The sequence below is a fragment of the Nannobrachium achirus genome (genome assembly GCF_963921795.1).
Source record: "Nannobrachium achirus genome assembly, chromosome: 6".
NCBI classification, from domain to species: Eukaryota; Metazoa; Chordata; class Actinopteri; order Myctophiformes; family Myctophidae; genus Nannobrachium; species Nannobrachium achirus.
In genome coordinates, this window is record NC_137815.1 from 60,297,855 (window position 1) to 60,310,778 (window position 12,924).

The following is a 12,924-nucleotide window of genomic DNA, read 5'->3' on the forward strand; positions in this document are numbered from 1 at the left end:
CGACTTTAAACTCTCTGCGCTTATCGGCAAGGACTCGAGGGAGTGCGTGTGTTGCCGAGTTGTTCGTATATACGGTTGTCCAGAACCGCCGATCCGACCAATAGGCCCAGGTGTGTCCCTGTCCACATGTCCAATGGTGTGGTTTTAATAAATGTACATGTCAAGTATTGTCCGTAAAGAAGAAGCTTTATACTATAGTGCTCCTATCATTGCCCTCATTTAGCATTCCATATCCTATGAATATGTGTAGTCTATGTTTGATCCTCGAGCATTTGGGTAATTCAATGAGTGTCCACAGAGAACATCCACTAAACACACAGCAGCGAAAACAAACAAGCCGGTCTCTTCTTCATGTAAATGAGGAAAGGACAGATACGTCACTTTCTTGGTCCGGCAGTTCCAACTGGCAGATTGATCAGGCACTGGCCATGGGTGGCAAACTGGAGCCGGTCGTTCGATAGAACTTCCAGGCTTGTCCAGCATGCAAATAAATGCTATTGATTCAGGAAATTAAAAGAAGACATTATACATTTTCTGATGTTTTGTTTTATTTTGTCGATGCTTCAGTATATCGTCGTTGTCAGGTGGAAACCTTGTATGTCCAAAACCGTTTGTTTTTATCATTTAAAAAAATTAACTAAACTAGTGAAAACAGCCGATCTGCTGTTTTCACTACTTTTGTGCGACGGCCTTGTCTGATGAAGCAGGGCTTTACTTCACGAAAAAACGTACAAATTTGAAACTTGGATATACAAGGTTTCTGCCCGACAGTGACGATATACATTTACTCAGGTACCTAAAGAGCACAGAGTATGTTCTAGTCTGGAAACCTGACAAATCTGCTAGAGTGAATACTGGCCTGTCAGAAACGTACTATGTGCTCTTTAGATAACTCATTCAAATTATATAATGTGCAATAAGAGATCAGAAAACAGCATGTGATATGTCTTTTTTTAACTGTTTATCTGAGAATGGTTGCAAAAACAAACAAAAAATGTTTTATTCATAAGCTTGTCCACCCGGCTCTCTTTGACTTCAATGCATAACATTGCATTTCTGTCTCCAATTTGCCTCCCATTGCATCTATGATTTTTTATTTTATATGTAACCTACAAAAAGATGTCACACTATAAGTTTGCTCCGGCACTGTGGTTGCCAACAACACCCCCCTTCCCCCTCCCCCCACACTCAAGCGGGGAATGTCAACTTGATATTAGTTATTGCGGTGGTAGATTACAGGAAATCCTAGCAGACATTTACCACACCGCGCTGTCAGGGAGGTATCCTGTTAATTGAATTTGCCGGGCAGATAGTCTTCCCTTATGTCAGTCACAGATCCCATTAAAAGGAGAGTGGGGGAAATAGCTTTTTAGTGAAACTACAGGTCTATTTTGTGCCTTCTTCTCGTGGCTATTAGTGTGTGTATGTGTGTGTGATGGTGCTGGGGTGAGTCTGTGGGATTTTCACCAGCGCTCTATTTCTGCAGTCCCCAGTGTGGCTCCTAAGAGGGTTAGGGCTAGAAGTGTGTCTGCAGCTCAAATTGAAGTGATCTGGGAAGCTCTCCCTTCCACCCCAGAAAGAGTGCTTGGATACGAGGTACGTATATTTATGTTTATGGTTCATATAATTCAAGAGAGAGATTGAAGAAAGAAAATGAATTGTTTTGCCAAATCACATGGTCATGGTGCTATATTGCTTTATTTATATTTTATCATCTCCTTTTGTGACCATATTCCATCATCTTACATTTAAATTACATTTTATCTTTTATCCCTGTTGTTGTTTATCCCCTATACTTGTCCACGCATATCTCCACAGAGGTTTGACGTTAAGATTTGTATCGTAAAATGACCTTGACGCTTTTGCGAACGGCATCAACCTCTAATAAGTGCATGCCCCAAAAAATCCCTCATCCTTTTAAGAATGCAAGGAGGGCTTCTACATTTTCTTCCCGTTCCCTTTCAATATCTGTCACCTCTGGCCCTCGGCACAAAGCACCCTGGTTGCCATGGCGCTGGCCATATTGTCCTGGTAGAAAAGGGCTCATTTCTCCAAACCCAATCCTAAAGTGGATTTACCATGCTGAATCTCAATGGGCAGCCATCAGTATGCACTGGGAGCCATAGACCACATTATGCTGTGCTTCTGGGAAAAAAACAAGGTGCTATGCTCTTTACAGTGTGGCCAGTACACTTAAGAAAATGCCAGATTTACATAATCGCTTTCATAATTAAATGATTATGATTATTATATTACTATAAATTCAAAATTGATTTCATAAATACCCAATCCTCAATGTACAGTGTTATGCTGATAATCAAATGCAGAATAATTGATTGTAGCTGCATGGTGAATCCATGGAATAGTGGCGATATCCCAAGGGCAGACTTCACATTTCTATTTAATTATTTATCGACTTAACTCTTACGTCACTTAATACCAGACACATGAATATTGACCCAAAGCTAGCATTTGATTACTTCATTTTCTTCATCAAATATCTCTTCCCCAGCACCCTTAATTGGAAGTTAATACCCTGAAGGAAAATAATTAAGAGCTGCGTTCTGTACCGTTTTCTAGTGTATTTCTAGTGCAAATACGCATTTTTTTAACGGATAGATTTGTTTATCCATAAATTATCTGCAATTTATGGACGGCTTGTTTCAACACTGTGTGGTGAGACAAACACAGGTCTTAGAGACGAATACAATGCCAGGTTCTTCTTCTTTTTTTCACCATACTGTACCACCAGCCACCAGGGGTGTCGCACCAAATTCTGGGCCCTGGGTACAAGGATTCACTGCGGGCCCCCCATGAGCTTTAACTATTTTGTGCTTTAACTATTGAACAATAGCAGATCTACAAGCTCACAGCGCGGCACCGAGCACCGCGCTGCGAGCGTGTAGAGCTGCTATTTTTGAAAAATCGTGACAATTCTTTGAATATCCCTTTCTTTTTTTTTCTTTATGTTTCCATGTCAGTGGTGCTCTTTTTTTATGTGAAGGACCCCCAAAATTATATGTATTTGAGTATTTGGGTATTTTGACCCCCATCTCAAAATATTTATATTATAATATTCCAGGGACCCCCAGAAGCAAAATCTGAGTTACAAATGTTCACTTAGATTTGCACACATTTTCACGACTTTTCAAAAATTGCAGATCTACAAGCTCTCAGCACGGCACTCGGTGCCGCGCTGTGTCAGCAATTTTTCAATAGCTAAAGTATAAAATAATTCCAGGCCCCTCTTGGGGCCTTGGGCCCTAGTAACTCATTCCCACTTTCTCCCCTCTTGTGACGCCCCTGTGTACCACCACAGAACAGGCAATATCTCGCATTTCCACTCTGTGGTCAGGTGCTGTTTGGTCTACTAATGGCCATGTTTCTATGAAAAGAAAGGGATTGAGAGGCTGTGCATCAGCAACAGCGTGTATCCAGTGTTGAACAAAAATCCATTATTCATCAGCTCTTCACCTTTTCCCCTTGCTGCAATCCAGGCAGCATTTTAGATTGGCTTATGTACGCTTTTCACAATGGAAAATGAAACAAATCACTCATCTGTGCTTTCTCCCTCATATGTAGTAGGAGTCTGACAAATTGTGTCTATTGTCCACACTTCTGGCGTGTCAACAGGTGGCATACTGGGAAGACGATACCAAGCCTGACACGGTCGGCAGAGTGAGAATATCTGGGAACTACACACTGGTTAATGTCACGGGTCTGAGAGCAAACACACCGTACTACCTTGCCGTGGCTGCTTTCAATACAGCGGGAACTGGACCCCAGTCGGCGCCCATCAACACCACCACCAAGAAACCTCGTGAGTCTCGTGTGCGCCATGACAAACGAGAATGAACAGTGTTCGGTTGGTCTCATGCTCCATCTTCAGCCTTGTCCACATAAAGAAAATCAAAGATTTAAAGAGAGCAACAGGCTCTACTGGAAAAAGAAAACCAAAAGAGCAAGCTTTGCCATTTTGTCTCGTTTATTCTGCACCTTGGGCTGGGCAATGTATCGATATTTATATGGATATTGTGATATGAGACTAGGGCCTCTATTCTATGCCACCCTAAACTTCGGGGACGCTATACTCGCTACCCATTATGCAGACTCCTTTATTTGCGCATGGCGATGTGGCCGTGGGCGTGTTGTTGCTATTTCTCTAAAATTGGTATTTAGGATCCTAAAACCCCCTGATATGCCACTTTGTTTGTTTGCCACATCAAGTGCGTACAAAATACTGCCCTACAAAGGCAGAGTTCAGTAACTACGTTTTGGGACACACCGACTTATTTGTGTCGCCCAACGGTCAAATAGCCTTCATGATATTGGGGGATGAACAATTACCTCAAGAACAGATGTACAATCAGTCTAATATCACTTTTATATCTTTATCTCATTTGGCTGATCAGCTGTAACACTTTTAAACCCATTTTTTGGAGAAATTCGAAAACGTAGTTACTGCACTCTGCCTTTGTAGGGCAGAATACATGAACACTGGATTCGGGCGCACGTGCGTCATGCCATTCGCTCTGTCAGTTTGATTACTTTATTGCGCAGGATATAAAGACCTGATTACAATTATATAACATTTTCTATGATAAGTAAGTGTAGATGATAGGTATAAATATCAAATATGGTTTTATATAAAGCCAATCAAAGCTCAGAGCTTTTAGAATCAAGGTGGGAAATGGCACAGATCAGCTGGCGAGCTTGTAGATTGGCTATTTTCAAATAGCCAACGTTTGAATATTTACAGATTTAATAGGGACACAATTAGTCATTGGTCATGAAAGTAGACTTTCCAAGGATTATGGAAACGTTTTAATTTGAAAAGTTGCGTAATAATTGACAGAGTCGAATCAATCTGGCTGCACCCCTGGTTTCACTTAATGTCACTTATTCTATACTTTCAAGAATAGCTTGTGGTCATTGGGAGGCATTGTGAGCTTGTAGATGTGATATTTTAACACTTTTTTTAAGTAAACAAAAAGAAAAAAAAAAGAAGAAGGTACATGGTCAACAATATTGTGAATATTGAATATTTGATTTTGTCCAAATTGCCCAACCCTATCTGCACCTAGAGGCCTGTAATACTACACCCAGAGCGCTCATTTACATAATGTACTGTGATATGATTTTTTTTTTCTTAAACCAAGAAGTGGTCATCTATATGCAAACGTTCATCAGTATAACTAGTAAGACACCTGAGGGTGGAATGCGACCTCAGGGTAAAATGCAACCTCGCCCTAAAGGGCGAGGTCGCGCCAATTCTTGACCATCTGGCCAACCACAGCGTTTCTCTGACGATTCTAGTTGTTGTCATTCTGGGGGGAGTTTGTTCATGTTTTTGTGAGGGTATCAACCCTAGGAGACACGGGGAGAACATGCAAACTCCACACAGAAAGGCCCTATCGCTCACACCCTAGGTTGGGTTGGCGATAGGGCCTTTCTGTGTGGAGTTTGCCTAAACATGGAGATGTGGTACAGAAGGACTCATATATGGGCATAAAAAGTATGTCATGTGACATCACTTCCTGTACAGACAGTCAGACAGACAGCCATTGACTCCGACCTAACAATGGCTACTGTCTATGACGGTAGTTCCATATGACATATTGGACTAGACTATCTCCATATATAGTGTTATCCACATCTCCATGTTAGGACTCATATATGGGCATAAAAAGTATGTCATGTGACATCACTTCCTGTACAGACAGTCAGCCATTAGTCTCGCGTAGCCAGACAACTATTCCACAATCTCTGAATGCTATTAAGTCTGGAACAGCAGCTCCCGAACGGCGAGTATCGAAAACGGGCATTAACGTTCAAAAAATATATATTTTAAAATGTCATTTCTGCTAAGCAGCAAGCTAAACATGCTTATATGATTTTTATTTATATAATGATAAATATGTGTGATGTGAGACTGAAACGGAAGTGTTGTGGGGGCTTCACTTCCGCTTCATCTCGCACTCGCCGTTTCTTCCCCGGTGCGCCAGACTGTATGCCGGGAGCATTTGACCAAATCGCGGAGGCAACAGTCTGGCCACGCGAGACTAGTCAGCCATTGACTCCGGATTAACAATGGCTACTGTCTATGACGGTAGTCCCATATGACATATTGGACTAGACTATCTCCATATATAGTGTTATCCACATCTCCATGTTTAGACAGCCATTGACTCCAGCCTAACAATGGCTACTTTCTATGACGGTAGTCCCATATGACATGATGGACTGGACTATCTCCATATATAGTGTTATCCACATTTCGTGTAGCCGCCCTGTACAGGAAGTGATGTCACAACTCGCTGACATCACACTGACATCACAGAGGATACGGAAGGAAGGTCACTCAAGCGACACGGTTCTTCAGAGTATATGCGACCTTCGGTCGCAATAAGGAAACACGTGTAACATAGTGCAGTGGTTCTCTACCTTTTCAGGCCGCGACCCCCAAAATAATCATATTTTAACTGGGGACCCCCCCCCCCACCCTGACGAGCACTAAGAGTTGGGCATTACATTTTGTATAACACGGTTCAATTGTGAAAATTGCGAGGCGTTGTGAGCATGTAGATCGGCTATTTTCACATTTCTGCCTCTAATATTTGACAATTTGGCCAATGTTTAATTTGTCATTTTAGAAGTATTGAAAAGTCCTTAAATTGTCACTTTGGAAATGTGCAGTTTGTTAACTTTGTTTGTTAACTGTTGAGTGAGAAAACAATGTTGCACATTAAGTTAATCATCTGGGGACCCCCCAAAATAACAGGTTGAGAACCACTGACATACAGTTGTGTATGACATACCTGGGAGATCTTTATCTACATGTTTTGATTGTCACTCTTATCAGCTCCTGGACAGCCTCCGCTCAACGTAGAATGGACCATGATTGGCTCTGTGCTCAGCTTACGCTGGGACCCTGTGGTAGCCATGGAGACAGAGTCAGAGGTCATTGGATATTTGGTATGTCCCTGTGTCACTGTGACATCTAAAACATATTTTTTAATCATACACCAACCAAGATCACTTTTTTGCTGTTTTTGTTGTTTTCAAATTCAATCTTGGGTAGGGATGGGACGATACGCGATATTATCGTTTATCGTGATAAAAAACACTCACGATAATCGTATCGTGGAGATTTAATTCATCGTGATATCGTCCTCCGTCATGCACTGGGATCAATTCGCTTTTTATTTGCCGAGCTGCATATCCAGTACCACTTAAACCCTCTATAATTGGTAAAAGGAACTTATAATATACGTACTTGTACGTTCTTTTTTTTTCCGCTCTCTAACAAATGTCTTTTCCAAAAAATAGCCGATCTACAAGCTCACAACACGTCGCGTTGCGACGCGTTGTGAGCTTGTAGATCTGCTATTTTTTGGCAAATGTTCCACACCAGGATAATGGATTTTGATTGTCGTGATAATATTGTAAATTGCGATTTCTTTTGTCACAATAATCGTGATATGAAATTTTCATATCGTCCCATCCCTAATCTTGGGTTGTGCTCTGGCCCCTTTTGTGACAGGTCCAGCTGAAGAGACACCGGTACAACGACATCAGCAACATGCTAACAAACAAAACCAGCGTGGAGCTCAGCCTCTCTCCCAACGACAACTATCTCATCCAGATCAAGGCCTTGAGTGAGGGGGGCGAGGGAGTGGGCAGCGAGCCCATCCACATCCATAAATTAAGTGAGTTTTTGCCTCTATATTTATTTTCTCCATACACTAACCCTGCGACCATCGCTAAAGCTGTAAGCGGAGATGCAATAGTCCGAGACGTGCATTTAACTTGGCTTTGTTGCATCCCTTTCCGCGTGTAATAGACTTATTTCAGGTGCACGGAAGGCAACCTTTTTCAAGTAATGTGTGCCCAGTGTCATCCATCTCTGCCATCGGGTTATTATTCCTTGTTGACTGGCTGCATAGCACCGCAGCATATCAAACAGTTCCGCTCTCACCCGCCTGCTGTGCAAAATTGTATGGTGCCTCAAGCTCCCCCCCACCTTTTTTTCCTTGCCTTAAAGCGATTTGCCTTTTGATGTGGTACAAACCTCATCTTCTCCACATACTTTAGGTAGGTCTCTCCTTTTGAAAGCCATTATTAATGTAGATATATGAGGAGGTGGGTGCCGTGTAACTCACGGCTGACTTTTTTGATTTAGGTTACGGGGGATAGTTGGATAGTTGGAACAAAATGTGGTTTTCCTCTCGGGATGTTTTGGTGTGTGTGTGTGTGTGTGTGTGTGTGTGTGTGTGTGTGTGTGTGTGTGTGTGTGTGTGTGTGTGTGTGTGTGTGTGTGTGTGTGTGTGTGTGCAGGGGTGTCACACCAAATTCTGGGCCCTGGGCACAAGGATTCACTCACATTTTGTGCTTTAACTATTGACAAATAGCAGATATACAAGCTCACAGCGCAGCACCGAGTGCCGCGCTGCGAGCTTGTAGATCTGCTATTTTTGAAAAATCTTACGCTATCTGCTATTTTTCAATAGCTAAATAATTAAGGCCCCCTCCACCTTGGGCCCTAGTAACTCAGTCCCACTTTCCCCCCCTTGTGACACCCCTGTGTGTGTGGGTGAGTGTCATTGTTCTTAATTGTTCTTTCTGGTTTGGGTTTCAGACATGGGGGCACGGGGTTCAGGAGCTACTCGACTTAGACTGCCGTACCTCTCAGTGGTCCTCATCATCGCTGCACTGTTCAGCTCCTCGTTGTGATGTCCAATCAGAGCCTTCCGAGTGGCCCTCCCCCTCTCCTATTTTAGTCAGCCAGCTCCTCTCTCTCTAACCCTCCAATGGATTGGCAGCAAACTCAGCCGTCGACGGAAGGACTAAAATGGAGTGGAACAGACTCAGCTGGACAAGAGTGGACTATTAAGGGGACAGTGATGCTGATTTAAATGACAGTCAGGTGCGAGACCGGAGGATGATTTGTGTGCATGGCCTTTTGTTTGTTTTGGTATTTCTCCCTCCCACATCATAAGTGCCACCATGCTCTTAAGGAAACTTTTTAAGTGTTTTGTTCTTCCCCGTGAGTATACTTCCATTTGGAAGTTGTGATGTCTGTGTGAGCTGCGTTTGAAGGGGATCCTTGAAGAAACTAATGCCTTAAATCCATTTTACACATGCGTACCAAAGTAGGTGACAGAGACATTGATTTATGTAACGTAACATTTAATTTTGGGATGTTTATAGATTATTATCTTTTATCATATGCTCTACTTTATGATCTACTCAAGGTCAAATTCTCAACCGAAGGATTAACCTAAGAAGTATACATCCGTTATCATTATATCATAGGGCAGAGTGTAAAAGTGTATTTCGTTGGTTGAACTAAAATGGTTTAGGCCTATATTAATTTAGTATCCATTAGCAAACACCAACTTTTTTCCAGAAACACTGATGAATCCTGGAATATTTTTTGTGACTTTCCAACAACTGCAAAAAAAAAAAAAAAGAAAAAAAAAGAAGTGGAAGAAGAATCCCTGTTGCATGCTTTTTGTTTTCAGCTGGCTTCGTCAAAGGGACCAGGAGGGCTGCAAAGCAAAATGATCACCCGTGCCTCACAGAACCACTTAAATAGGATTAGGCCCAGCCGAGCAGCAAGCTCTTGAAGTTTTGATGGTCTCGACGATACACCGTTCTCTATCTCATTGTCCTCTAAATAATACATGCCTATCGCAGTCTCCATTTAGAGTCAAGAGAGACGTTACCATTTCAGAGTACAGCCTAGCGTGTGGTGTTACTATATCAAGCAGGTCCCATGTGTGCTGGACCTTCTCTGCATTTAGACGACCTGTGTTCTAGATACGTATATCACATAACAGCAACATGCACTATCATTTGCAGTTCAGTCAACCAGTCGGCCCAGTACACAACAGAACTACAGGATACTAGGTGCCTTCACTAGAACACACTTTTTATTTTATTCATTTTTGTTCAATTCATTCTGCATAGAGGAATCTCATCAAGTGGAGCCCATCAAAGGAAAGGCTATGATAATTAACTTTGCAGAGGAGCAAACACGCTGGCACACCTAATGTGAAAGAGGAAGCTCAATATACTATGACAGTACCGTATTGTGGACGTTTTGTACCTAAAATCTATAATCTACAGACTGCAGCATAATATGATTCAATCTGTAGCATAATTTAGGAGCAATTTTGTCTTCTGATTGAATAGGAAAGAGCCCTGACTGTAAATGGAGCGGAAGGTTGGCTGTCATTTTTATCTCGTCTCCATTGGACATAACAGTATTGTGCTGGTGCCGTAGAGCAGCTGCATGAAGATGGCTACTGCATTGCTCCAGCCTGCTGCCGAGGGAGCTGCTTTAACTGTCTGTTATCATGCAGGGGGGCTTTTCTGTCAAAAGCCAGCCAGCTGAGAACTGAGGTGTGACAGACAGTGGCTTCCCAATGATGTTCCAGGGGATCTGGGGAGAAAAAAACTGTCAACTGTACTGCTACACATAATTGTGCCTTTGCCAAACATTGGGCTGTGTGTGGTTTATTTCAAATTATTTATTGTCATTGTTTGTATTTTGCTCTTCTTGCCCCTAAGTCAAAAGCACCAAGGAAGCCCCAGATAAGGAAAGGACGCTGATGCGTTTTTTGGCACCACGGCCATGCGCCATGACACTCTCAGTGGCAAAACTCGCACCGGTGAGAGCCGGCTGAGACAGCTCATGAACAAAAAAAGAATTCTGAACGATAGAGATGTTATTCATCGAACTTCTGGTGCGAGTTTTGCCACCGAAAGTGTCATGGCGCATAGCCGTGGTCATTGAGTGTCTTCTCCTCCTTCTCCTAGAAAAGCACAAGGAAGTGATGCAAGGTTACTACGTGCCCTCACTTCGTCAGAAGCAGGTGTGCAGGCCCCAGAGGCTCCGTTCAAGTCCAAACAGCTGAGACACAATCAGGCTGTCTTATCTGCACCTTGGCCAGTTTCATAAAGCTCCCCGCTTGTTGATTAGACCGCTGCTGGACAGTCAATGGGATATTGATTTTCCTGCCCCATTATTGCAGCTGTCACAAATTCAGCTGCCCTGATTGACTGATGACCGTGTTCTTGTCGAGCATGTTTTGTTGGGGTACAGTCATAGATGTCTGGGTCTGAGATGTCCTATATGCCTCCCACTTTTCCTTAGTTCCACATACAGTAGGAGCTCAGTCCCAATCAAATTATTTTTGTTTATGACCTCAGAAGAGTTTGCTGAATTAGCTTTTTACTTAAAACAATAGACTCATTCATAGCTCTTTCCCCCAGGAACTGTCAATTTAATGTTGTCAAAAGTCAAATCATTACTACGGGCAGTTAAAGGATGTAATTTTTATGTTTCATACATACTATGGTTGTACCCCAGAACATAAAACATCGAATTTTAGGCTTATTATACCTTCCATTATCTACAGTTCTTTTCATTCCGAATGTGTAGGTAAATCTTCACACTGAGATGTCAAATTAACTTGTCAAAATTTGAGATTTTAAGGGATTTAAAACAAGTGTACTGGAACATCAGTTGATGCCGATGGTGTAAAACTAATATTATGATTTATTTATTTTGAATAATCCAAATAAGGTAACTTCCTCAATGAATTGCCAGTTCACACCTTTACTTAACAGTGCTTAATTGTGTGCCAGTCTCTTCTTAGCTCTTCTGTTATACTTAGTTCTAGTTCAAGTAAATGGTCCTTGTTGTCCCTGCTAATGCTCACATAAAGAATCCTTTAACATTCTAGCCGGGTGCATTGATAAATAACACTAAGTACAATCTAAAGGAAAAGAACAATGATGGTAGCCCACTTAGTAGAGAATGGTTTAAATGTATCTATCAACACAACAACACACGTGTACTTAACATACACACAGTCAACTTGTTTGAATTGGTTTATATTGTGGATGAAGTTGTTGTAAGAGAAAGAGTGTACTTGGTTCAATGTAAATAGCTTGCATATATTTTTTAAACATGGCCAGCAAAGACAACCTATTGCTTTTAAATGGTGTGGTCCTCGACCTTAATACTGGTGTATTAATCAATTATCTCTGTGAGATACTGACCTGTAGAATGCCATTTTCATATTGAAAAGTAACTGTTTTGTCTTGTATACTAAAACTGTGCATGTTAATCATTGTTTTGTGAATTTGTGTTGATTTTTTTCTATAACTGTAACTTAATAAAAATGTTTACTCCAGCGAGACTGCTTGCACTTTACCCAATAGCAGTCTATCCCCTGTTGATGTTTATTCTTGCCACTGAATTTTTCAGCATTCATCTCACAACAACATTGATTACTAGCCAAATTGACAGTCTTGTTTTAGGGATCGTTGTATGTAATAATGGCATATGAATGATAAAAGCCAAGCATTTATGTTTAATCAAGGTGAAGGTAGTCACTTTAAGGTGAAGCAAAGCTTGCAGTGTTAAATAGTCACAAACATGTACTTGATAAGCACAACTTATATTAGTCAGCCACAATACATAAAAAAGGCTGTTCATTTATTTCTGAGCTATTAATATTTTGGATGCCATACAACGCAGCATGACTTGTTTGGTTCTACATTTATGAGTACGGCCTCAATACGCTGCAATACCGCTGGGTGACCTACCTTCAAGTGGCGCTGTTGAGCAGCCTAAGGGCCGATGCCTACTCCACTTTAGAGCCGAATTTATTTTGTTCGGTTCGGGGAGTCACAAAATCTCTGCAGCACCGAACAGCCGAATTAATGATGGTGGGATTTTTGTTTTTGTATTAACTAGAGCTTTGCGCCCGCTTCACCCGTTTTATAGTAAGATATTATGATGTCATGTGAACCTTGACCATTCGAGGAAATTGGCCCATGTTGGCCAAAATGTCATGTGAAGCTCACCAATCTACAAATCCTCAAGCTTATCGGACATAGGTAGGTATA

General features: G+C 41.7%; 1 protein-coding gene across 1 annotated transcript in view; it reads left to right on the plus strand.

Moving 5' to 3' along the window:
- cntn3b (contactin 3b) overlaps window positions 1–12,200 on the plus strand; it is a gene marked incomplete at its 5' end in the record, with an annotated part of 73,791 nt that extends 61,591 nt beyond the window's left edge. Inside the window, 5 exons of the mRNA XM_080729119.1 lie at window positions 1,487–1,596; window positions 3,634–3,820; window positions 6,863–6,975; window positions 7,544–7,709; window positions 8,639–12,200. Of these exons, the coding sequence (XP_080585245.1) occupies window positions 1,487–1,596; window positions 3,634–3,820; window positions 6,863–6,975; window positions 7,544–7,709; window positions 8,639–8,733 (671 nt within the window). The 3' untranslated portion in view covers window positions 8,734–12,200. The remainder of the gene's footprint in view (window positions 1–1,486; window positions 1,597–3,633; window positions 3,821–6,862; window positions 6,976–7,543; window positions 7,710–8,638) is intronic.
- Between the last annotated feature and the right edge of the window lie 724 nt (window positions 12,201–12,924).